The sequence below is a fragment of the Triturus cristatus genome, chromosome 11 (assembly GCF_964204655.1).
Source record: "Triturus cristatus chromosome 11, aTriCri1.1, whole genome shotgun sequence".
Taxonomy (NCBI): domain Eukaryota; kingdom Metazoa; phylum Chordata; class Amphibia; order Caudata; family Salamandridae; genus Triturus; species Triturus cristatus.
The window spans coordinates 399,436,226-399,462,991 of record NC_140594.1 but is presented as its reverse complement, the minus strand read 5'-3'; the positions used below and the strand labels follow the sequence as shown (position 1 = coordinate 399,462,991).

The 26,766-nt window shown below is 43.5% G+C and overlaps 1 protein-coding gene across 2 annotated transcripts in view; it reads right to left on the bottom strand.

The window, feature by feature from the left end:
- The window catches only part of LOC146784292 (uncharacterized), a 46,462-nt gene extending 20,145 nt beyond the window's left edge, over positions 1-26,317 (bottom strand). The window contains exons 1-5 of one of the 2 annotated variants that reach the window (XM_085635525.1): positions 26,226-26,317; positions 21,464-21,509; positions 18,650-18,842; positions 18,311-18,484; positions 11,012-11,182 (exon numbers count right to left, since the gene is read on the bottom strand). In XM_085635525.1, coding sequence (XP_085491651.1) covers positions 11,012-11,182; positions 18,311-18,484; positions 18,650-18,842; positions 21,464-21,499 — 574 coding nt within the window. In that variant the 5' untranslated portion in view covers positions 21,500-21,509; positions 26,226-26,317. Of the gene's footprint in view, positions 1-11,011; positions 11,183-18,310; positions 18,485-18,649; positions 18,843-21,463; positions 21,510-26,155 lie in introns of both variants that reach the window. The other variant, XM_085635524.1, reaches the window with a different exon arrangement.
- Positions 26,318-26,766: the final 449 nt, after the last annotated feature.

The following is a 26,766-nucleotide window of genomic DNA, read 5'->3' as shown; positions in this document are numbered from 1 at the left end:
TTGTTAGGGATGCTCCTGTCACCCTGCTGGTAAAATGGGCTGATTATTGATCCTTTCCAATATGCCGGGCTTGTTTCTGTTTCCTGTATTCCCTTGAAGACTGGTACCAATATTTTGCTCCAGAATTCTGCATCATGCTTATACAATATTGGGGGTATTCCATTTGGGCCTGGGGCTCCTTCCAGCTTCCCTTATGATACTTGTGCCTTAATCCAGGCTGCTGTTATTTCACTACTAAATTCTTTACTGTTTGATGATGGTTTAGAGCCAGTTGTACATTCCACCCCGCGGTCCTTTTGTTTACACGGATTCTCATCGTGTTTGGTGCCCTCGCTTATCCTTTGTCTAGTACTGTCACTCATATTACTTTCGGTGGTACGCTTTTTATCTTTAGTTCAATCCCCCTCTTGGTTCTTGTCATTAAAGTGATTGTACAGATGATGTGCCCAATCAGCTTCTGTTATAGTTGAGTTTATTCCTTGGTGGGCTGGCCGCTGAAGGCTGTTGATTGTCTGCCAGAACCTAGCACTGTTTTTAAGTTTCGAGTCGTGCAGTATCTTTGCCCAGAGTTCTTCGTTCGCTTGCCTTTTCTTTTCCCATATCAATTTTTTAAACTTTGGCTTTAGTTTCCGTAGCTCGCTTTGCAGGGCTACCTTTGCCAAGCTGTCTTAAAGCTTGATTTATTTTCCATTTGAGGTTTTTTATCTTGGGTGAGATTCCCTTTCCTAGTAAAGGATACAGTGGCTTCCCCATGAAGGTCCTCGGTTTCGTGGCAAACTTTGTCCCGAGATCCTTTGTGAAAGCTTCCCAAGCCTCTATTAAGTTCGCTACCAGGTTGTTATATCGTGAATGAGTGTCTTCGCATTAATGGATCTTATCAGGCTTACACCTTATTCTTCTAAAATCCGAGGTGAATTCGGTGCCAGCACTTATTCGTGCTTCCATGTGGTTCCCTCTGATTACACTTGGGTGCCGATTACGATCCGGTAAAAACCGGGTACGAACCGTCGGTCGGAGCGTTTTCCCCGTCCGACTCGTACCCGGTCGTAAAACTTTACAAAAATGGAATTACGATTCGCGCGGAAACACCATTTCCGTACGAATCGTAAAAAACACCGACCGACGAAAATATACATACGAATGTGATCCGGGAATGCTGCGACGTGACGTCGGGACGCTTTCAGGCAGCGTTTCACGACCCAGGAATTACGATTCAAACCGACAGCAGTCCGGATGGCAATATTTTCACGGCACCCAAAAAGTGCCGCAAAAGCGAAGTACGGCGCGAATCGACCAGAGTAGGTGGCCCGGTACGCACCGTACCCCCCTGCCCCCGTAGGTACGCGCTGACCCCCCCCAGCCCCCTACGTGCTGGGGGTACGCACCGTACATACACGGGTGGGGGTACGACTCGAACGTACACGGGGGGGTTCGACTCGAACGTACACGGGGGGGTTCGACTCGAACGTACACGGGGGGGTTCGACTCGAACGTACACGGGGGGGTTCGACTCGAACGTACACGGGGGGTACGAACCGTACATACACGGGTGTACATACAGGGGGGGTCGGCGCGTACCTGCGGGGGCTGGGGGGGGTCGGCGCGTACCTACGGGGGCTGGGGGGGGGTCGGCGCGTATGCGGGCACGTCTCCATGGTTGCTATGGGAGTTCGGTGCGGACGGTGATTTTTCCATCCGGTTGTAACCTCGGACGCACGGGATGGATCGTGATTCCTCGGTCGGACTTCACCTTTCACGTTTGTACGGTAATTCGTACGAGGACGTGTTGGACACATTTTCCGACCCGAGGACGTGTGGGGAATGATTCCCAATGCGGTTCGTATGGACTTTTTACCATGCGAATCGTGATTGCCAGTTCGTACGGCACTTGTACGATTCGTACGGTAAAAAGACCGGATACGAGTCGCACGGGGATATTTTTTACCGGATCGTGATCGGCACCTTAGCGTCACTTCTTGCGGTAGGCAGTCGCTTTGTCTATTTTCGCCCATTCTAAATGAGTCTATGGTGTCGAACAAGGGAAGAGTTGCCAGGTGAAATCTAAGTAAGAGGAAATGGTTGCTGAGTGATAAGTTGGTGCTGGCGGGTTGCCCTCTTTAAATCGGCCATTCAGAGCCCTCAGGTTTGATTGTTCCAGATCTCTAAGTAATTGGATTGAGCATCTTGTTTGTTTATTTGAAAGTGTTGAGGCTTGGTTTAGTAGTCCCCGTGCTATAGTAAGTTCCTGTACTAGCTCGTCTTCTAAGGCTGTTACGAAGAGGTAGAGATTGAAGTGGCCTGCCAGGATTATGTTCTCCTCATCCCACTCTTCTATGATTTTTGCCAGTTCGTTAACCAATTCTTTAGCCCCTTTGAGCCTGTGCATCGGATGTATGTACATGTTGATTATGATAAGTGGCTGGTCTACCTTGTTGATTTTGATTGTTACGGCTGTTGCCTGTATGGTGCTTGGGGCTGCAATTTTTACCTTGATCTCTTCTGTTGTTCCTATTGTAAGTATTGAGGCGTATGTCATCGGGCCACCTCAACGATGGCCGAAGGTTGACCCTTTGATAGCTGGGACAATTTGTGACGTGTATCCTTGTAGAGCTATCTCGTGCTCTTCCCAGATTTCTTAAAATAGGCTGTTACGAAGAGGTAGAGATTGAAGTGGCCTGCCAGGATTATGTTCTCCTCATCCCACTCTTCTATGATTTTTGCCAGTTCGTTAACCAATTCTTTAGCCCCTTTGAGCCTGTGCATCGGATGTATGTACATGTTGATTACGATAAGTGGCTGGTCTACCTTGTTGATTTTGATTGTTACGGCTGTTGCCTGTATGGTGCTTGGGGCTTCAATTTGTACCTTGATCTCTTCTGTTGTTCCTATTGTAAGTATTGAGGTGTATGTCATCAGGCTACCTGAACGATGGCCGAAGGTTGACCCTTTGATAGCTGGGACAATTTGTGACGTGTATCCTTGTAGAGCTATCTCGTGCTCTTCCCAGGATTCTTGAAATATGACCTTCAGTAATTTAGTGTTCCAGGATCCTCCAGGTTGTTCGCCAGACCGTTAATATTCCAGATGCATATTCTGGTTTTTGTTGGATGGACTTGTGTTGAGGTTGAACCGGGTACCCCTTATCACTTCGTACCGGCCGTCGTTATTGTTTGCCGTATTTTTGCTAGGGGTAGGCGGAATTTGCGTAGCTGCCGTACGCAAATTATCACAAAATTGCTCTTAATCTCCGCGAGCACGCGGAACTTTCGCGAAGACACGGAGATTGCTTATCCTGCCCGTTCACGATGTGTTTTTGCGTGCTCACGGGGAAATATACCTCTAACTTGCCCATGCGGTCACTAATGGGCGCGGCCATCTTGCTTGCGATGCTTATTTCCTGTTCCGGGTCGAATTACGTGTTCGCGATCGCGATAGGCTTTTGGTATTTAGGAGACTCCTTTGGGTCCCAGGAGGGTGGCTGTGTGCTCCTTTTAGAATTGATGTGACTGTATGCAGTGGTTCCTTGTTACTTTCTTCTAAGAGGGGAGTGGCATAGGCTAGTCTCTTTCCTGGTTCTAGCCTTATCCCCCACTGAGATTATGTGTTATTTTCCATCAGGATTAGGTCAACTATCTTGTCTGATTTCCATGTTGTCTTTGTTGATTCTTGGCATTGTTGATTTGATGTAGGTTGGAATTCGATTGCAAGCAAGTCTGTTGTGCTAATATTTTCCAGATCTTTGATTGAGTGGAGGAGTCTCAAAATGTTACCCCTATTTGGGGTATCCACTCTTCCTCTGGATTTATATTCTGGGACAAATAGGATAATGTCTGTCTCTTTTGATGTGAAGGTCTGGGTGTCCTGGAGTGAAGTTACTTTGTGATGTTTAGACCTGTGTGAGTAATGGTTGTCATTTGTGGTATCGAGGGTGGCGATGCTAGCTCCGTGGGATTCCTCTGACACTTGCTCTATAGCCGGCGTGTTCGTACTTTGTATGTCTTCCCTTGGCAGGTTTTCTGATGGTCCCCTTGCACTTTTCTGTGTGTTACTTTCAGGCACGGGGCTTTTCCATTGTTGCGTGCACGTTGGCGTGCTACTTTCCTTCAGCATTGACTGTTCACTTGTAATCTCAAGAAGTTTTGTTGCCTTTGGAAGTTCCAACATATTTGGATTCCTTATGGCTTTCAATCCCTTATTTAAGGGTGGTGTCTTCTTGGCCAGTGTAAAGATCAGAGAATTCTTAGTTGCTCTTTTTCTCCAGGGGATGCGGCAAGCTGATTCTCCTCGGTGTGACTTACTGCCATTATTTCCCCAGTAAGCAGTTGGCAAAATATCACCAGCAGAGACCCAGCATATTTCTCTATATAGGTTCTTCATCTTCTAGGTAACCTAGGTAATGGGTGTTATCTTTGTACTGAAAAGTAGCCACTTCTGGACCAGTCCAAATCCACAGGTATTGGGACCCGTGCAAGTGCTATGTTACTGATTCTCAATCCACGGACTCGCTCTGGTTCTTGTCAACACGGTGCAGAGACAGAATATCGAGTAAAAAATTTAGAGGTGCACAAATATTGAGTCATTAATATCGTGGGTCAGGAATATCGACAGCAAGAATATGGTGGTCAAGAATATAGACTTAAGGTAAGTAATATCGCTTTTAAAAATATCAAAGTGTTTCATATTGTTTGCAAAAATATAGTTGTTACAACTATCTTTTTTTAAATTAATGTATAGTATATATTTTATATATATGTGATGTATGTTTTTTGTTTAAGAATTGTTTGTATTATTAATATATGTATTACATTTTTAGTAGTTATGATTTTTTTAATTTTAAATAAGTATTTTTAGTTCCGTAGCGGGTTGTGAGTTTATAGGGTGTAGAGTGGGAAGTTATTTATCAATATTTGTTTAATTGAGAAGTTATAGTGTTAAATGTGTAAAGTAATGTTTTATTAATTAATTGATAATTGGTGGTTAATTCATTTTAATTGATTAATTGGTCAATAATTATGGTAATTGTGTAATTAATTTTAGGCGTGTGTTGTGGTGTTTATTGGTGTTTAGGGTGGGAAGTAATTTCTTTTTAATGTATGAATTAATAATTGGATGTTAATTAATTTTAATTAATTGGTAAATAATTATGGTAGCTGTGTAATTAATTGTAGGTGTGTGTTGTGGTGTTTATAGGTGTATAGGTGGGAAGTAATTTATTTTTAATTATGGAATTAATAATTGCATGTTAATTAATTTAATTTAATTAATTGGTAATTAATGTTGGTTATTGTGTAATTAATTTTAGGAGTGTGTTGTGTTGTGGTGTTTATAGGTGTAAAGGCTGGGAAGTAATTTATTTTTAATTGATGGATTAGTTGGTTGTTAATTTTAATTAATTGATAATTAATTATGGTAATTGTATAATTAATTTTAGGTGTGTGTTGTGATGTTTATAGTAGCAAAGGGTGGGATATAATTTGTGTTTAATTAATTAATATATAGTTGTTAATTAAATATAATGTTTTGATTTTTTTTTGGCTAATTGTTTATTTTTGTGTATGTTGTTTTTACTTTTAAAGGGGTAAAGGGTGGGTATTAAATACATTTTAATTATTCAATTATTAGTTGTTAATAGTAATAGTTTTTAATTTGAAAATAAGTTTTAAATATGTTTTATTTCATAGTTTAATTTAGGTGTGTGCTGTAGATATTATAGTGTTAAAGTTTGTGTAGTCAATTAGTGTTTATTAGTTTTGTTTATTAATATTATTTCTTTAATTGCTTATTAATCATGTTAATTATGTAAATACATGTAATTAAAAATGTAGAAGAGTTTTGTTATTGGTGTGGTGTTAATCGGGTAGGGAAAAAATAAAACATTTATGTTTTATTTAATTTTTCTGTTCATAAATATTTTCTAGTTTAAAAGAATTTTTTTTTTAATGTATTTATTATTATCTTTATATAATATTTGTAGGTTTTTATTATATGTCATTAATTCTATATTATGTATTCTTTTTATATGTTAAATATTTCTTTATTTTTTAAAAATATTGTTTATTTATTTTTATGATTAAAAAAAAACCATTTTACTGTTTGAGTGTGAATAGTAATTTTTGTTTCTCGGCTATCGAACACTTTCCCAATGTTGCACTCACTGGAGTGGGAATAATAATTTTTACCTCTCCGCTATCCAGCACTTTCCCTACTGTTGCATTCACTAGAGTAGCAATAGTAATTTTTACCCCTCAGGTATCCAACACTTATCCTACAGATACATTCAGTGGAGTGGTAATAGTAATATTTACCTTTCCGCTATCCAACACTTTCCCTACTGTTGCACTCTTTTGAGTGGGAATAGTAATTTTTGCCCCTCCGCTATCCAACACTTTCCCTACTGTTGCTCTCACTGGAGTTGGAATAGTAAATTTTACCCCTCCGCTTCCCAACACTTTCCCTACTGTTGCACTCACTGGAGTTGGAATAATATTTTTTACCCCTCCGCTATCCAGCACTTTCCCTATTGTGCACTCACTAGAGTGGGTATAGTAATTTTTACCCCTACACTATCCAGCACCTTCCCTACTGTTGCACTCACTGGAGTGGGAATAGCAATTTCCATCTCTCCGCTATCCAACACTTATCCTACAGTTGCACTCAGTGGAGTGGGAATAGTAATTTATTCCCCTCCTCTATCCAACTCTTACCCTACTTTTGCACTGATTGTGAAATTTATGTTTCAATATTTTTCTAATAGTTTAATGTTTTCATTTATTATAGATGTTTGTTTTTTTATATTTTAAACCATTAATATATATTTGTATTTTTTATATTATTTTAAACTTTTAACATAAATTAAAAATAATAGTTTATTAATTGTTTTAAATTAAATATATATGTATAAATTAATATGTTTGTGTGTTTATTTTTTTATTACGTTTATTTGTTATATTTTATTAAAAAGTATATTAAATTTATTTTATTTTCATAATATATTTAATACTTAATTTATTTATTGTATATTATTTTATTTTATATTTATATAAAAGTCGATATTTTATAAATTTTTATTTTTTACATCAACATTTTTTAGCTTTAATTTTTGTACTTACCTTTTTAAGTATAGGAGTCAATATTTTTGTTGTCTATATTTTTTAGTCGTTTTTTTAACATCAATGTTTTTTTACATCGATGTTGTGTCAGTGAACCTGTCAACACAAATCCAGAACCCGTTGGCTTGGTCTTCACCCAATAAACTCACACTCGCTGCTTACTGACAAACATACCCCTTCGGTCACTCCAACCTTCTTCCTCCTGATGCTAAAGAATTTCATTGTTAGCCTGTTTGTGTAGTCTACGCCATGGCATAGCACACACCAGCCCCTCTTTTACTCTTTCCCCACATCCATTCACCTTGTAAAGGAAACTTCTGCAATAGAATTCCACTTGATCATTTTGCATTCCAATAGCCCATTCATATTTTCCAGTTAGGTCTTTTGAGACACCTAACATGCAGCTGACACTGCTCCACCCCACCAACCTTTTAAATCAAACTTGCTACTATTCTCTGACTTACCTCCCCAGCTTGTGTCTATGTATACAGTTGAAAACAAGTTTTCCCTTCATTTTCAACCACACCTTATGTTAATTTCTTAGGAAATGATTAAGGTTATACCTTGACAAATTGGTGAGAATTACAGCAGAGCGCAGATTCCAGCTGGTGCTACAAGGGGCACTGACATTGCAGAATTGGGATGTGTCCAATAGTGGTCCTCAGATAGCAGCGCCACCCACTTGTGTGACCTCTAAAAGGTCAAAGAATGACGGCGTTCTAGCATTCAAGCCCTCATTTCTGTTCAACTGTGGACCACTATTGAATGGAAATGCAGGCTTGAAGTTTCAGGGAGCCAGACCATCCCAAGGCAATGGAAAGCAGGGAGTCCTGCTTGTTTCTGTCCCACCCTGTGATTTTTCATGCAGTGAACTTCACAATCCATAGCATTTTGGAGGAGTTCCATGTTCTGCTGACATGATGTGGCAAAGCACTAGGCTCTGGTATCCTGGGGATGCCCCATAAGTGAGCACTGCCCCCTCATATAAGGGTACAAAGAGTTTGGTAGTTAGTGGATGCTGATTCTAGGTTCAGGAGTACCTGTAGCCCTGGAGGAGGGAAGACCCGCTCCATTCAGTCCTGACTTGCCCCGGTGTATTGTGTCGGTGTTTGTTTCTGTGTGTCTATGTGTAATGTTACACGTGTGCTGGGTGGATTGTAGGCCATGTGCAGTGTAAAATGTTCCCTACAAAAGATAATGTGATTGTTGCACAAAATGGTGGTTCCACTTCAGGTTGTCTTTGCACCCCAGACGCCTCATGATTTCCGGGTATAATGGGGAACATGCATCTACATCCTTTGAAGCTCATGAAGTCTGCCCAGCAACAGCACATGATCTGCCCTTGCCTGGTGTGTTGTGATGGGTGTCGCTTTGCAATAGTGGAAACGGCTCTTTAAAATTTAACTGAACTTGTGATTATCAGACATGCTTTATCAGTTTGGTCTGCTTCCTCCCCTTAATACACTTTTATTCAAAACACTGCATTGAACTGGCCCTGACTTTTTAAAAAAGCGATGTGCTTGGTACTTACCAACCCATTCCCTGTGATCTGCATCAGCCAAACTGGTGTCTGTTCCTAGATTCAACTGGTGAGGAAGAAGCTTCGAGTAGGAGCCCCCAAGGCCTGGAATGATCTCCGTTTGCATATCAAAGCCCAACCTAATCTTTTGGCCTTGAGGAAGGCCCTCAAAACTTGTCTTTTTTTTCACTCTAACTGTTTGATCTATTTGGTCTCCTTTCCTCAGCTAGCACCAAGATGTCCTTGGGGGCAAGTGATGGCTCTATAAAAATATCTAATATAAAAATACAAAAGGATCAAATGCAAGCATTCGAAGATTCGATCTGCTCAGAGTGGTAAAAGGGTTTAAATTTAAAAGTAAGCCTGTTTGGTTTGTCTTGGCTTCTCGTTGGTGCTTCCAACTTAGAAAAAATACTTTCTGGAATGAACAAATAGTTATAACTTGTCTAGAACTAAAGGAGAAGCTCTGCCGAAGCAGTACAGGGGGCATTTTCCAGGAACAGAGCTATCTATACCCTTGTTTCCTTCAGGTCTAAGAAAATGCTGAGGACTATATCTGCTGATTGACCTATCCAAGTAGATGAAGAGAATGCTGTATTGCCCAAAGTGTGGAGATGATGCTAGCCTCTGGCAAAGATGACACGAGCAAAGCCCACCAGACTGAATCATTCATGGAGATCATTTTATGGACATGAGAGGACCACAAGCCTCGAGGATCTTGTAGATCACTTGCTACAACCAAAGGCACTGAATTTAATGCAAGAGGGTCGCAGACATTTCAGGGCCTTGAGTGTGATGAGCCTCCATGTGCACCGACCTGCCCTGCTACTATTATCTTTGTGGAAGTTGGTATTTTCCCACTGCACCCTGGATATTAGAAGAGCATCATGATGACTGAGGCTGGTGGCCTTGATTCTGTAACCAATGGTTCTTGGACTACAGCCCTTTTGGTTTTAAAGATATCATGGTTCATGTGTGCGAATGGATCCCAACATTAAACGTCAGTATCCAAGCTACGACTATAAACAAGCAGGTCCAGTGGTGCTGCCACCAACCAAAAATCACAACCAATGCTCGCCATATTTTACAACTATGCCCATGCACTTTGGTATTTCCTAGACAACTGCTTTGTGCGCTAATTCCAGTTCCAGCATTACTAAAGTATATTTTGATGACACTGGCTTTGTAACCTGTTAGGATATCCGATTAGTCTCTCCTGAACTGCTTTGGTAACTCTGAAAACCCTCAAATGGACCCCAGCGATAGAGATAATTGGGCGCTTCAAGAACATTGACCCTGTGGCACTTCAGAAGAAGCTCCAGTAGCAAAATCCAAGTTGTTTGAGAGTTCCATGTCACCTGGAGCAGCTGTTTAGGCATTTTTGGTACATGCTGGGATGAATCCATCTTAATCGCCATCGAGAAAGTGGGGTAAAGGACGGGCCAACCAATCAAAACAACAGGGATGCTTTGTATCATCCTTTCATGCTCTTTTAGACCACTGACTTAGCACTGTAAACAAATTGTACAATACCAGAGACCCCGAAAGTGTTTGAGACTTTCTAATATTCCACAAAATCCTACTAACCTCAGAGAATAACATAGGCAACAGGAATCTACATTATATCTGCAATGCTGCGCCTTGCTGTGTGACCTCTAAGTTTATATATGGGGGTCGCAATCGCATCTTGGGCCCAGAACACCGAAGGATCTTCTAGTTTTCTATTTGTAGCCGCTCTTATTTCCAGTGTATAAATGAAAGACCTTTTCCTTTAAAAAAATGTTTCTCTTAAAGGACGCTGAATAGTTGTGGCCCATCAACAAGATTACCCACCACGGATAGTGCACACCAACCCTGATGATCCAGGACCCAGAGAAAATGTCCCATAGTGCTGCTATGCTGTTGATGTGAATGTATAACGTTACTACGCCATCTATTACCCCGCAGTAGGTTACAACGCGGATGTTACATGTATGTCCACGTTGTTACAACGCATGGCTTTACATCCCAAGTTGTTTCTACGACTTACACTAGATGGCGCGCTGGACTTAGGAATAGTATAAATTACTATTCCTACTCCAGTTACCACAAATGAGGGAATGTGTTGGATTTAAAATCCAACACATTCCCTGGTGTTGCGCTTCAGCTAGCGCAAGTGATTGAAACGACTTGCGATGTAATACCATGCGTGGTGACAACGCAGACGATGTAACGTCCGCGTTGTAACCTACCCGCATGTTATTACCAGCGTTGTAAACGCAGTTTCGCTGTTGATGTCACCAGTATGGTGGCTCTTACTTTGATTGATAGCTGGTCTCACAAGAGGCATGATCATCCCTACTTCAATTGGAGGATTTGAGGTAGAACCTGACAGTCTTCTTACCTTTGTTAGAGTTCGACGGCTTAGCTATAATCATAGACTGTCCTTTGCAGAGCCGTCTGCCCATCTGGTCGGTCACTTTGGCTTCATAGTTTTTATAATGTTCGAATGTCCGTGTGGCTCCTTTAGTCCTTGAGGACTCCTCGTCGTTGTCTTCTGTATTTCTCACGCGCTCTATAAAAATGCGGGAGAGAACAGGCTACTGTGAGTGAGGATAGGTTGCACAAACGATAAGCTACCCTGGGGCCCCTGTCATTGTTTAGTAAGGGAATAAAGGCATGGAACTGGGCAAAAGGGGGTGCGGAGGGAGCCAGAGGCAATCTGGAGCTTCAGAAACCCAGGCAGAACTGGACAAGGGCGCAAAGGGGAGAGACAGGTGAGTGCAGACGACGGTCGGAAGGGAATGAGTCGTCACAGATCACATGGAGAGTCTGTGCAGGAGTAGTGGTTTAAGCCTACAGGCCAATTATTTCAAGACTGTCCCAGAAGTACAAGGTCCTTACTTCCACAACTGTGTTACACAGTGCACATAGCCCGAACATTAGCAGTCAGTCCTTTGTTTGCTCTTCAAAAAGCCCAGGAAGAAAAGGCCATTCATTTTCACTAAATGCAGGTTGGGTGAGAGTTGTAAGTTTTAAGAAACTGACGACTTCTGTTGGATACACAAGGGTGACATGGACCCTAATCCAAGCAGGGAAAATAAACTGTGGCACACCCAGTGGGGTGTAAACAAGCACTGGCAAAGCCAATAGGCTTCTGCAATGCGAGAGCTATTGGCTTTGGCAATTTCTTTTAACCATGCTGTATAGTAGCCCTGCTGCTGTACAGCATGCCTAAAAGTCATGGGAAAAAGCACTATGACGCGGTCAGTGCTACTGCATCATAGCGCTTTATTGTTGTTGCACGAGGGGTAGGATATGCAACACATATTGGGGATAAGCAACACAACATTGGCGGGATGGAGGGCGATTGGGGTGAAGGTAAAAAAGTGTTATGACGTGGCCAGCGGTATCCGCATCATAGTGCTTTGTTTTGTTATGGTGGTTGGGACAATGGTAGTGAGGGCCAGCAGATGGAATACAGGTGGGAGGGAAGAACCCAACATGACAACGGAGGGAGGGAGCAGACAGACAGGGTAGAGGCCAAACCAGCACCAGCTCCTCCGCTATGGCAGATGAGTGTCGCCCCCGTTCCAGCAGCGTAAAAAAAAAGAACAAAGAAAACGATAATAAACTGTGGTTGTTATAATTTTATTTTGTTTCCCAGAGTCTTGGAGCGGGACCAGGGGCATAACAGGCAGCCACAGGGAGTGGTATGCACAGTTATCACTTTTGGTCGGCCGCCTCAGGCAGGCCAAACAGTCATGCGCACTGAAGCTCTCTCCAACCCAGCTGCGTTGCCAGGTAGGAGACAGCAAGCACAGACTTCCAGTCTCCCTGGGAGCACAAATCATCGGCGCTCAGGCCAATCCTGAAGCTGCTCTCATGTGTGAGCGCAACCTCAGGATTGGCCGCAGGGGAGTCTGGGAGCCTGTGCCTGCAGTGGAGCCACAAAAGGAGCAGAAGACCGCCGATGGGGCAGGCGGCAGGTACGTTCTTTTTTCTGTTAACCTTTTTTGTTGTCGTGTCCCCCACCCTCCCGCCCCGCCGCTCTCCTCTGACACCGGCCACTACTGGTGGGCAGAGGGTGGAAAAGAAACAGACAGGGGCAGGGTGGTAGGATGGGAGAGAATCAACACGTGTGGGGTGTGAGTGGAAGGCAAAAGAAGCAACAAGGATGGGGGAGCGTGTGGGAGGAAAAAGGAGCTACATTGATGGGGATATGGAGGACGGCTTGAAATCACAAACACTCATATGGAGTGCTTGAACCACAAAAAAGATGAGGACATGACACATGCATGCCATGACGAATGTGAGCGATGCAAATGAGAGCGATACTGAAGGTAAGTAAGTTATGGAGGGGCTGTAAGCCCACTGTGCATAAAGAAAATGTCTCCAAGAGACAGCGCATGCGCTCTCTAGCTGAGACCTAATAATGGAAAAGGTTCCACCAATGTGGTTTTTGTGGGCAGGGGAGTGATGAGGTGAGGTGTGAGTCCAGAACATTGAGTTGTGTTCTGGGAATATCTTTGGAGTTTTACTAGGATGAGTAATGTGCTCTTGCCATGGGTGGACCGTGGGCATTGGGTGGACCATTGGCATTGGCTGGTTGGCTTCCATAAGGGCACTGATGAGCCATAAAGAAGGGAATGGGATGCTTTCCAGAGGACTTCCCAGTGTCTAGGAAGTGTTAGAGAAAGTATTCATATCCATCATTTTAGGGTCTCTCACAAAAGGCTTGGTGGTACCTGCCACCCCGTGATGCAATAGGGGAGACCAGGAGGATCAGAAGAAAGGGGCAGAGGGGCAAATTATGAATATTAGGTGAAAACAAAACAAAAATCCATCATTTTAACTTGCAGCAGAATTTCACTGTTACTTAGTGTAGTAACTGTGCCAGCGTTGTTGCCTCGCAACAGGGTTCATTTCTGTCAACTGTGGACCTCGTTGGCTCCAAGTCACCCTACAGCCATGCAGGTGCAGTGGATCACAATCATCGGAAACGGCAACAGGTCTCCTTTTGAGACTATTGCCTCTGTAAGTGCCTTTTGTTCCAGCTGTATAGCATGGGCATTGTAAACTTTGGCAATAATTTGCAGCCATGCTGTATAGCAACATGACTAAGAATAATGATAAAAACGAACTATGATGCAGCCAGCGCTAATGCACTTTTGATTTTGGAGTGGAGTGGCATTGTGTGTAGTGGAGTAGAGTGACCTGTGTCATGGAGTGGAGTCGAAATGTGGGGTGAAGTTTCAAATTATGTGGAATGACATGGAATTACGTGGTGTGGATACAAATTATGTGATGTAGTGTGGAATTGTGTGGCATGGAATTATGTGACATGGAATTGTGCAGTGTTAAGTGGAGTGGAATGAAATGGAATGGAATAGAATTATGTGGCATGGAGTAGAATTATTTGGCATGGGATGGAATTATGTGGTGTGGAATTTTGTTGCATGGCTTGAAATTGTGTGGCCTGGTATTGTGAGATTGTGTGGTATGGAATACAATTCTGTGGGGTTGAATTATGTGGTGTAGGGTGGAATTATGTTAGGCAGGCAGGAATTGTATGGTGTGGCGTGGAATTGTGCTATGTTCATTAGAGTGGAATTATGTGGCATGCAGTGGAGTTGAAATATGTGGTGTGGAGTGGAATTATGTGATGAGTTGAATTATGTATTGTGAAATTGTGTGGTGTTGAGTAAAGTGGAATTAGCTGTTGTGGAGTGGAAGTATGTGGAATATAGTGGAATTATGTGGCATGTAGTGGAATTATGTAACAGAGCAAAATTAAGTGTCACAGAGTGAAACTATGTGGAGTGGATTTTGTGTAGTGGATTCAAATAATGCAGTATTGGATTACGTGCCATGTATTGGAAGTATGTGGCAGGATGTTGAATTATTTGGCATTGAATTGTGTGGTATTTAAATGTGCGGTGTGTTGTAGAATTGTGTGATGTGGAATGCAATTGTGTGGAGTGGAATTATGAGACATGGATTGCAATTGTGTGAAGTGGTTTGGAATCAGTAGTGTGGTGTGGAATTATGTGGTATGGTAAGTAATTATGTGAGATAGAGTAGAATTATTTGGTGTAGAATTGTGTAGCTGGACGTGAAATTGTGCGGTAGGACGTGGGTGGTATGGAATTATGCTAGGTTGAAAGGAGAGGAATAATGTTGAGTGGAATTATGTGGCATGGAGTGGAATTATGTAGTTTGGAATTTTATGGCATGGAATTATGTGGGGTGGCGCTGAGTGGAATTATGTAGCGTGGAGTGGAATTATGTGATGTGGAATTGTGTGGCATGGCATTGTGTTTTTTATTGGAGTGGAATTATATGGCATGAAATAATGCAGCATGGAATTGTGTCGTGTGGAATAGTGTGGCATGGAATTGTGTGGCATTGAGTGGAATTATGTGTCATGGAGAGGAATTGCGTAGTGTGGAGTGGATTGGAAATATGTGGAGTGGAATTATGTGGCGTGGAATTATGTTATGTGGAATTATGTGGCATGGAGTTGAATTATGTGATGTTGAATTATTATTATTATTATTAACATTTGTTAGGCGCAAGACGAATCATCCCCAAGGGGATCTCTCAGCGCCACAATATCAGACGAGCAGAGGGGAGGCAACTGATTAGTGACTGAACAGCCCGGTTTTAAGGTGTTTTTTAAACTTCCCTAAGGTGGGGCAAGCGCAAATGTCGTCTGACAACTTGTTCCAGTGAGAGGGAGCAAGATACGAAAATTAACAGCCTCCCATTCTGATTTTATTGATCCTACTAGGGCGCAACAGAATTGTGTGGCATGGAGTGGAATTGTATGTGGAGGAGTGCAATTGGGTGGAGATTAATTGTGTGGTGTGGAGTGGAATTATATGGTGTGAAGTGGAATTATGTGGTGTGGCATGGAATTGTGTGGCATTGAGTGGACTTGTGTGGAGTGCAGTGGAGTGTCAATATATGGCATAGAGTGGAATTATGTGGTGTTGACTGGATTAGAAATATGTGGAGTTGAAATATGTGGCATGCAGTTGAATTATGCGGCGTGGAATGCTATGACTCAGAATTTAATTATGTGTCACAGAATTGTGTAGTGTGGCATGCACGTACAGTGCAATTGTGGGACATTGAGTGCAATTGTGTAATGTAGAGAGGAGTCAAATTGTGTGACATGGAATTGTGGCATTGAGTGGCATGGAATTATGTGGTGTGGAGTATATTAGACATATGTGAAGTGGAATTATGTGGCGTAGATTGGAATTATGTAGTGTGGGTTTATGCAGCATGGAATTTTGGTGTATTGTGTGGAATTGTGTGGTGTGGAAGTGGGACTGTGAGACATAGAATTCTGTGGGACTGCACTTGTTTGATATGGAGTGCAGTTGTGTGCTGTGGAATGACATTTTATGGAGTGGAATTATGAGGTATGGAGTGAAATTATGTGACGTGGTGTGGAACTATATGGCATGGTGTAGAATTATGTGGCATGAAATTGAGTGGCATGCTGTGCAGTTGTGTGGCATGGAGTGGAATAGTATTGCATTGAGTGGAGAGGAATTATGTGGTTTGGACTGGAGTGGAATTATGTGGATTGGAATTATGTGGCATGGGTTGGAGTGGAATTATGTGGCATTTAGTTTAATTAAGTGACAGAGTGGAATTATGTGCCGTGGACGGAATTGTGTGATGATGGATTGTGAAATGTGGAATTGTGAGATGTGGAATTCTTTGTGTAGTGGAATTGTGTGATGTGGTTTGGAATTGCTTGAAGTGAAATTGTGTGGAGTGGAATTGTGGGGCATGGAATTGTGTGGAGTGGAATGGTGTGTGTGAAATTGTGTACAGATGGAACAATGGAAAGCAAAGAACACACGCATGGTTTTGGAAACACTCAGGAAGCGAGGACAAAGGCAATAAATATCAGTAGTCAAATTAAACAGCATGTGGTGAAAAGAAGAGTGTTTATAAAGAAAATGTGTTTGTAGAAACTTGCTCAGACTTGAGGCATGGGCGTAGGACTTCTGAAATTTGCAACCGTTGCTAATGATCTGAAGTCAATGTGTATGCTTGAAATGTGGCTTTGACATCTTGGAAACACACAACACAGACAGTGGCAGGTGATGTGTGAAATATGCTTGTGTGCGTTAAGTGAAAGAAGGCATGGATTTAAATAAAGGTTGTCTGGCTATCACAAATGAGATGAGAGGAATATAAAAATGTTTGTGCTTTCAAAATACGTGCATTGTAAATAGCCGTGCAGGTACATGGTTTTTAAAATAGGGCAACATGTTGGATTTTTAAGCCAAAGTGGCAGTGTAAGGACCTTTCTTACAATTGGGTAACAGCTAGAAAAATCACATAGCAAGTTGAAGGTGTGTGTGCTAATGTTTAAAGACTGAGAGGGGTGGGGAGGACGGACGGGGCAGACACACGGAAAAGTGGTGGGTGGGGGAAGGGGGAAGAAATAGTACCTGAATAGCTTGAGTGGTGGACGCACTGTAATTAAAATGAATCAAACTGTGCTTGGTGATCAGGGCCGGCTTTGGGGCAGTGCGACAGGTGCGACCGCACGGGGCGCTGACCTGGGGAGGAGGCGCTCAAACTCAGGGGGAGGTGCTGTGCTTAGCAATAATTTACGATTTCAAAACACCTTCTGAAGAGTTCCTTGTGCACCCAGATTTCTGGCAGCAATAAAAATTGTCAGTATAACTCTTGGGATTAATGTTCCTGTTAGCGAGAGAGATCAGTGTTTTGTCCAGTGGCATAAAATAGCACAGAGGGTTAAAATGCCTGCTGCTAAGAACACGTGCTGTGCAGATCCCAAATCTGTATTTTGTATGTATAGCAGAGTGGATTCTTGGTTTTGTCACAGAGATCCTTGTGTTACCGCAGTACATAAGATACATCACTAATGTAGAACAGTGACTGCCACAAACTGTCATCAAAGAGCAGAAAGTGCACAGTACATGAGATAAATCACTAATGTAGAACAGTGACTGCCACAAACTGTCATCAAAGAGCAGAAAGTGCACAGTACATGAGATAAATCACTAATGTAGAACAGTGACTGCCACAAACTGTCATCAAAGAGCAGAAAGTGCACAGTACATGAGATAAATCACTAATGTAGAACAGTGACTGCCACAAACTGTCATCAAAGAGCAGAAAGTGCACAGTACATGAGATAAATCACTAATGTAGAACAGTGACTGCCACAAACTGTCATCAAAGAGCAGAAAGTGCACAGTACATGAGATAAATCACTAATGTAGAACAGTGACTGCCACAAACTGTCATCAAAGAGCAGAAAGTGCACAGTACATGAGATAAATCACTAATGTAGAACAGTGACTGCCACAAACTGTCATCAAAGAGCAGAAAGTGCACAGTACATGAGATAAATCACTAATATAGAACAGTGACTGTCACAAACTGTCATCAAAGAGCAGAAAGTGGGAGGTGTCTCACTGGGGTTTTTCATCTATACCTCAGTGTGTTATTCTCTTGGCTGTAACATGTCTCATTCAATTACAGCCTCTATGGTTGTGTTCATACTGCAGACTCAAAGGGGCTTATTTATAAGCCCCTTGTGCCGTCAGTCCATCACTTTTAAACTCCGATGTACCGGTGATGCAAGGGGCTTGTAAATAAGCCCCAAAGTGTGGTTTGGTGGAAGAGTCTTCTGGAAACTTACCTTCCTCTCCAGGACCATGTTTCTTGAGTTGCTTTTGAGCAAACCCAGAAGACGTTCTTTCCTTACTGGACACCATGACTTTTTGGTCCCAACCAGGCGAATGTGCATCTGGTATATTATTTCGTGCCGCGGACCTTGAAGAGCTTACATACCATGTACGCTTTCCGACAAGATCTGAAAATGAGGATATGGTATGATATTTAAAGCATGAAATGTACAAAACAGACAAGTTATAAAGGGCCATGGTAAAGTTTATTCTTTTCAGTCCATGGGTGTATGGTGGTGAATAACCAAGGTGTGGGGACCCAATATGAAAGAAATTCACTGGAAGAAACTCACCTCTCAACTCGAACCTCTTAAGCATGTCCATGAGGGTCCTCGCTCTCAGCGTGAAGACTATCTCCTTCCCCACAATCATCCTCAGGTACATGTAGGGTGGCACTGGGTAGGAGAAGCTGAGATGGGTTCTGCTCACTTGGGTAGAGTTGACTCCACTCTGGTGGTACATGCACGACCACTGGTGCAAAGGTTCCTATAGTGGGTGAAGAGATGAGATTACCAGCTAGAGTCTATGAGTGTAACTAATGGTTGGGTGGTCCTTTACTACAGATTTTGACTCTCATAAACTGATAGTGGTCGGGCAGAACCAGTCACACTGTAATCATTTTATCATATGTGAAAGGATGAAAAGCTGAGTTGAAGCTGCCAGAATTCTAACTTGTGACCTGCAGATTCTATCTATATCATGGTAGCATATCAGAGGCGACTAGCACGTATGTGCACCGGTGGGGCGAGCGAGCAACTAAGTGGTGGGTGCATGCATGCAGGTAAGGCGAGTGGCAAATAATAAAAACGAAAGTAACTTACCTTGCCTGCTGCACGTCCGACGTCCTCTTCGCTCCCTCCTCCCTCAGATCCACGGGCTCCAGACTCCAGGAAGTTCCACTAACCAGTCCTGGTGTTGCTCTCACCAGCATGAGAGCAGCGCCAGGATTGGATGGAGTTTCCTGGCTGGACACTCCTTCAGTCCCTTTACGCCTGTGCTTGGTCTCCACCAGCTGAGTGGAGAGCCGCAAAGTGCACATGTCACTTTGGCCAGCTCAAGAGAGCCGGCCAAAGTGACATGACACTTTGGAGGGTCCATCTTGCTCCTACATTGGCAGCAGAGAAGGACACCCCCCCACTAATCCAAGCTGCAGGCTGCTGGGCTCCTAAACGTGAAAAAGAAAATGGCAATTAAATCATTTCATTGTGATTTTATTTTTCACGTTTATCGCCGCAGCGGGGGGGGGGGGGGGCTGATGCGGCTCCCTCACTCTCATGAAGAAACCGCCACTGTAGCAGATACATTAACCAACTGATATATCTTATTGACCTGAAAAGGGTTCTACACCAGTCACAAATGATTGGCAGCAGGAGTGCTTTTTAACTTTTCTGCATTCAAAAGGGTGCAGAAAACTCAATGTAATTTGTTTGTGAAATGCATTGCAATATTGCATAACAAAATTAAAAGATGTGCTAAATTATTTTACATATTTTACACACACCACATACACACGTCACACTGTAGCAGTAGCCACTATGCAGTTATGTGTGACAGAGTTTCCGCAGGAAAAAGGCTTTTTGTTTTGCTAATATCTTTGGCACCGTTTGATGAATCTTCACAAAACATTTCCCCAAAAAATGTTTGCTCACCTCAGCACCTTCCTGGAAAGGTTCAGGGTGCTCAAAGGCTTTTCTACCAGACAGGGGCAAAGAACCAAGGGCCCTTTTGCCAGTCAGGGGCCCAGAACCAATGGCTCTTTTGCCAGACAGGGGCACATAACCAAGGGCTCTTTTGCCAGACAGGGGCACATAATGGAAGGCTTTTCTACCAGACAGGGGCACAGAACCAAGGGCCCTTCTGCCTTACAATGGGTCAGAACCAAGGGCTCTTTTCCCAGACAGGGGCACAGAACCAAGGGCTCCTTTGCTAGACAGGGGCACATAATGGAAGGCTTTTCTGCCAGACAGGGGCACAGAACCAAGGGCCCTTCTGCCAGACAATGGCTCAGAACCAAGTGCCCTTCTGCTAGACAGGGTCACAGAACCAAGGGTGCTTCTATCAGACAGGGGCACAGAACCAAGGACTCTTCTGCCAGACAAGGGCACAGAACTAAGGGTGCTCCTGTCAGGCAGGGGCACAGAGCCAAGGGCTCTTCTACTAGACAAGGACACAAAATCAAAGGCTTTTCTAACAGACAGGGGCACAGAACCAAGGGCCCTTCTGCCAGTCCTGTAGTGGTGGGCGGGCAGTGCTGCGGTAGTGTTATGGCATACCTATGGCTAAAGAGAGCCGTAAGACAGACTGCCGCTGTGATACCGCCACAGCATATTCCTGCATGGTATGGAATGCACTACATGGTGCATTCCATACCATGCAGGAAATGGGGTGCAATTCCAGGGGGGCACAACATATGCCACCTGTATGCACCCCCAGGACCACGAGCGGCAGAAGAGAAATGCACAGATGTATGTGGTGGTACAACCAGGATCCAGTGGTTTAGGGGTTTGTGCCCCTGTCTGGCAGAAGGGCCCTTGGTTCTGAGCCCTTGTCTGGCAGAAGTGCCTTTGGTTCTGAGCCCCTGTCTGGCAGAAGGTCCCTTGGTTCTGTGCCCCTGTCTGGCAGAAGAGCCCTTGGTTTCGAGCCCTTGTCTGGCAGAAGGGCCCTTGGTTCTGTGCCTCTGTCTGGTAGAAAAGCCTTACATTATGTGCCCCCATCTGGCAAATGAGCCCTTGGTTTTGAGCCCCTGTCTGGCAGAAGAGCCCTTGGTTTTGAGCCCATGTCTGGCAGAGGTGCCCTTGGCTCTGAGCCCTTGTCTGGATAAAGCACCCTTGGTTCTGAGCCCCTGTCTGGCAGAAGAGCCCTTGGATCTGTGCCCCTGTCTGGTAGAAGCACCCTTGGTTCTGTGCCCCTGTCTGGCAGAAGAGCCCTTGGTTCTGCGTCACTGTTTGGCAGAAGCGCCTGGGCTCTTGTGCCCTTACCTGGTGGAAGATCCCTTGGTTCTGGCCCAGTGTAATCCACCCACCCACCCAAAGTGCTAAGAGTAAGTATCAAGTCTGTAATGCTGCAAATGTAAGGAACCCTCGGGAATCTGCATATGGCCATCTTACCTTTCCTCTTGTTTGGCTCATTCCATCACCCGTCATGGTGATTTCACTGTTAGTAAAAACAAAAACACAAAAGTAAATGGTTACTCTATCCAATTGAAGGGTTCTTCTGTGATCATAAATCATAAGAAAACGAGTTTATCATGCCTGGTTGTGTGGGACTCTTGTGCTCTGTGTGTGCTAAATCACATGGTTTTGAACCCAACCCCCTTGCTGATATTAAGATGCAATATACACTCAAGTATGGGTAACAAGTAGATTTCTTTAACATAAGTCCAGGTGATGTTGCTTGAGCGAATCTAGAACTCTGGTCTGAGAGTAGGAAGTAGTTACCAATGGAGGAGTCCAATGCCGAGTGGCATGTTGTGTATATAGGGCAAACCTCAGCCCAAGAAGGCTGCTTTTAAGCGCTCGGAGAATGAGCTTTAAGCTGTCCATATATTCAGGGGTTTGCATCTCATGATAATGACTTAAACAATACATTACCATTATTTTTATAATAATTATGCGAGATCCTCTCTGTACCTTTTGGCATTATTGGTGGAATCTGTTCCAAGGTCACAGTAGTTCTATATATTTTTTATCACTAAATAAACAAGACAGAATAAAAGAACTCCTCAATAGATTAGCCTTTGTGCAGTGTGCAGTAAAGGATGCAATAGATATTGTAGGTGGATTCAAAAATCACACAGCGCTCCTGCATTCTTGGGCACCTGGCAAGCTAAACGCTGAGAAAGGCTCTTCTGTGATCAGGTCCTTTAGCCCAGTCCAAATGAGGCTTCGATTTCTTGGGTCAGACTGAATTCCTGTTTCTGTGCTTTAAGAATTCTAGAGTTTGCCTCAGAATCCTTTCTACCATATACTTGAATTGTGATATTACAGACTCAAAGAAGCACACTAAATTAATTGGTCCGAAACTTCCACTTGCCACTCCTTGCTCTGCTCATGATATCTTTACTTTGGGAAAGCTATGGCGGAATACACCCACCCATTACAACAGAATCCCCAAGGAGGAAAGCAGAGTCCGCTGGGTTCTCCTCCACACCTGGGAACATGTGAGGAATTCAATCATCATTTTTTTATTAATGATAATATTGGAATATCGGGAGCTCCATTGAAGACAATGAAGTGGCCCGGGGCTTATAATAGTTGGTATAAGCCTTCTGCTCATACATTCCAATGTTTGTCTTTCTGTTTCTCTCTTTTTAATTTAGAACATTCTGTCATCAGTGGGTGGAATGTTCTAATAGCCATAAAGCTCTTCTGCATCGGGCTATAGCAGTTGTTAAAGTCCCTCTCCCCAGTTATAGGACCTCTCTTGCGACTCAGGCCTGTAACGCAGGTAAGGGTCTTTAATAACCAGCAAATCCCTCGGCAGTGGACTTTAAGGCCATATTAGTATGGAGTTACCAGAAATTCTATGAATTGGTTTTAGTGTTTCCCTCAATACAAGCAATATTTCCTGCCAAACCTCTACCTGATTCTGTAACTGAAACAAGCTTAACTTGGGGCAGTTACCAGATAAACCAAAAAAGAGGCCAGTATCCGTAATAAACACTGCTAAGTGAGCGAACTAAAATGTGTTTACAACCACTGACATCTTCTTATTGTGATATGCGTTTTTATGTGGTACCTGCATTTTATCACTTCCCTCCTTTTCTTGCAATGTATATCCAGGCCCACTGAAATAATGCGATATTTTGGCTGTAGCGTTTTCCGCATAATGATGGATTTGACACATTTGTCACATAATCCTTCATCTAAGGCATAATCTGCAGATTTTCACCAAAAACAATTCTAGTTCAAACAGATCAAACCTGTATGAGAAACTCAGTGACACATGTTGCCAGTGCAGTGAAAGGCCCTTCCTTCCCAAAGGCTGACTGGTCGCGTTTCTGTTGTTTACTGCTATATTCGTGTGTTAAACTGGTACTAAGGACGTGAAACCTTTGGTCACACAGTGTTAACCTGAGTAAAAATGACAAAATAAGGAAATAATACTATCGCAAAATGTGCTGCATTATGCTGCATAAATTGACTTTTCCTTCCCCATAATTTGGTCAACCCTGTCACATAATTTGGTCCTCCCTTGCAGCATAATTCCAATGGTCCTAAAAATAGCCCACTTACTTTTCCAGAGCCAAAGTCTACCAGACAGCCAGATTTATTGTGTTAATACTAGAGCTATAAACCCACATATCTCTCTCACTCACTTTCGGTCATCAGTCATCGGACAATCCCCAAAATCTTTGTGCTCAATGAAAACCTGACACCTTTCTTAAGTGAATGGGGTACAACAAAGAGTTATTTCATGGTAACACAGCATGAACTGATCGCCTGGAGGTGGGAAAGAGGCAATGGAGCAGGAGTAAAACGTACCTCTCTTTCCTGGGGCAAACCAGAGACATGGCCGAGACGGTGCACATTCTGCCCCGGTACCTCTGCACCTGTATACAGGCGCGCAACGACCATAGGGCTAAAAGGGCTTCACTCCCCGCCCCCGTTGTGTGTTTCAGCCCGGGCTGCTACAGCTCGAGCTGCTGTGAGCTTGGCTGGGCAGTGTCTGGAGTCTTATCTCCAACACGCCTGAGTTTTTCACAGGTCTTTAAAAACTATTTGCATATTATTTACATACCTTTGTAAACTGGTTACCGAGGCTTAGTTTTTTTTTTCTTGTTCCAGTACCCCCCGGGCCACCACTGTGCCTATTCCTTACATTTGTATTTTACATTTACTGCTATAGTGTGAGAATGCGTTTCATGAAAAGGGATATAAAGTAGGGCTGTCAAAAGAAAAATGCTACCCTCTCAGACGAGCAACACACCGCTTACATATCGCTCCACAGAATCACTCACAGCTCTGTGAATTTTCCCCGTATTTCAGAACTCCGTCACATTGAAGTATCAGGACCGCGCTATCATCCACATTACTTGGACCACCACCCGATCCAGATCGGATATTACGACGACCGCTCTGCGGTACACGCAACTCCCTTTAAATCCCGTAGGAGGTGCCCATCCTCCCTTCATGCATTCCAAGTGACCTCAATTAGGTAAGCACCCCTGCTACCTTTGCAAGCGTCCATCCAACAGGAGCCCACAACTGTGTCCTAACCCGATCAATTCTTATCTTTAGGTCCACCGACTGCCGCCTGTGGTCATTGTACCACTCGGTGTCACTTCCTTGTCCCAAGCACTGCTCTCCAGCCTGACTCGAGGTATTTAGTCCTCCGACCTTTGATATCTTCACTTTCAGCTTTAATAGTCGATAAATCATCCCTCACTCACTGTTGGTAGTTTCTATTTTACGCGCCGCGTTGTATTCTTGTCTATGTTCGTTTTTTTAATAGTAGAAACAATGGGGCGAAGTGACGCCCCAATCCGGATGCACAGCATTAATTCACGGGTAGCATTGATGCCAAAGTTAATCCATTTAATCAAGAGTTTTATTCCAATTTTATTCATTCTTTCTGCAGTTCAATCCTGTTATCCAGTCACATTTTAGACTCTTATGAATACATTATATCCTTAAGTGCTGTAGGCATGCACATTTTGCCTTATCCTAGAGCACGGAATGTAGCATAAGTGTTCCTCCAAAGATAATCTTTTTTCACCCAATGCATTTCGGGGCCTTCCCGGCCCTTCGTCAGGGGTTTATCTACCAGTTTACAACATTACTGTTAGACTGGGTTTTCAATCATTATTACCAGTTAATCATTACGCACAGATGCAACAAATGTAACGTGGCATAGCGCTGCCTTGTAAATAAGACCCCCTTTTACTCTATGGTTAGCATGAAAAGGGTGGGCAGTGGGTGTTGTGGTATACGTTCCACCGCAAAACCCATTGATATTGACGCTGCCACCTATGTACAAGGGTGGCGTACGTAGGAGGCAGCGCCGAAATTAAGACCAGCTAAAACCTGGTCTTAAGTTGGCAAAATGAGGAAAAATGCATCATTTCTGCTCGTTTTTGCTTTTTCCATGTGTGCAGCCTTGTGCAACACACATGGAAAAAGCAAAATGCCATGTATTGTTTATGTACAGGAAGGTGTCCCTTCCGATACATAAACTATCCTTTAAAAAAAAAGCAATTTTGTGACTATCATGTGTGCTGCATGAAGCAGCACACATGACAGTGACAGAATGGCATTTTAGGATTGTTTATGTGCAGGAAGGGACACCTTTCTACACATGAACAATCCTCCCCTGCACGCAGACACCCTAGCGCCATTGCAGGGGGAAACGCAAGCCTGCACCACATTCTTGTAAATATGGTGCAGCCTTGCGTTTCAGAAGTGGAGGAGAGAGGCGTTAAGCCAGGAAGGCTAACGCCTCTCTCCTCCACTTCCTTGTACACATCCCCCTGGGAGTAAACTATGAGTAGCGCTATCAAAAAATTAAATATTTGTCAGAAAGGTGCTATAGAGAGATGAGGTGCATTGTTGGTGAGTGGTAGTGAGCGAATTCATGGAGGAGGAAATGGGGGAGCGGGTGCCAAAAAAGACTGTTTCACCGTGTGCGGCCAGTGCTAGGGCTAGCCCTGGCTGGGAGTGTTAGAACACCCCCCACACACGTTCGGGTCTAGTTGCGCCCCTGCCTGTATATATGCACCACACCACTCACACAGATGCTTTGGCGTCGTAATGTTCTCATTAAAATTGATATATAAATACAAAAGTTCCAAATACACTCACCCTGCTTTGTTTTGAGTGAGAGATACGAGGTAATGTTCAAGGTACAAGCAGCAGCCTCCGTAGTGCTCACCTCTGATGCCTCTGGAACCGAACCCTGAGTGCGTCACTTCCCGTCCTCTCTTTATAAGAAGCTGAGCCTCTCACCCAAGAGATGGAATTTTTCCAAGTGCGGATTTCAGAGATGATTCGGGAAGTGCCTTTAAGCTGACAGGTAAACAAGGCGAGTATATTTAGGAGTTTTGATTGAATCTCTGGGCGGGGCTTCTTGGTTTACAAGTCTTGAGCAATTTGTCGAAGTGTTTTCTAGAAAGTAATGGCGTCACCCTTATCCTTTCGGAGAGGCGTCCCGTGCAAGTGGTGAACAGTAAGGATTGCGTATATACATGCAGAGTTAACCCCACGTCAAACGGGATTGCTAAGTATTTCTGCCCGAGACCTGCCTTGATGTTTTGTGGAGAGCTGGTAAGCCCCTGCCCTACCAGCCTTTCAAAGGCAAGACTTAAACATGGCTGACTCTTACCCGGCCCTATTGGCTTTTCAGGGAATCTCTGGCCGGACATGTGGTTAACTTTGCACCAGCTTTATTTGCCCTTCAGACGTACTTGGCCTTC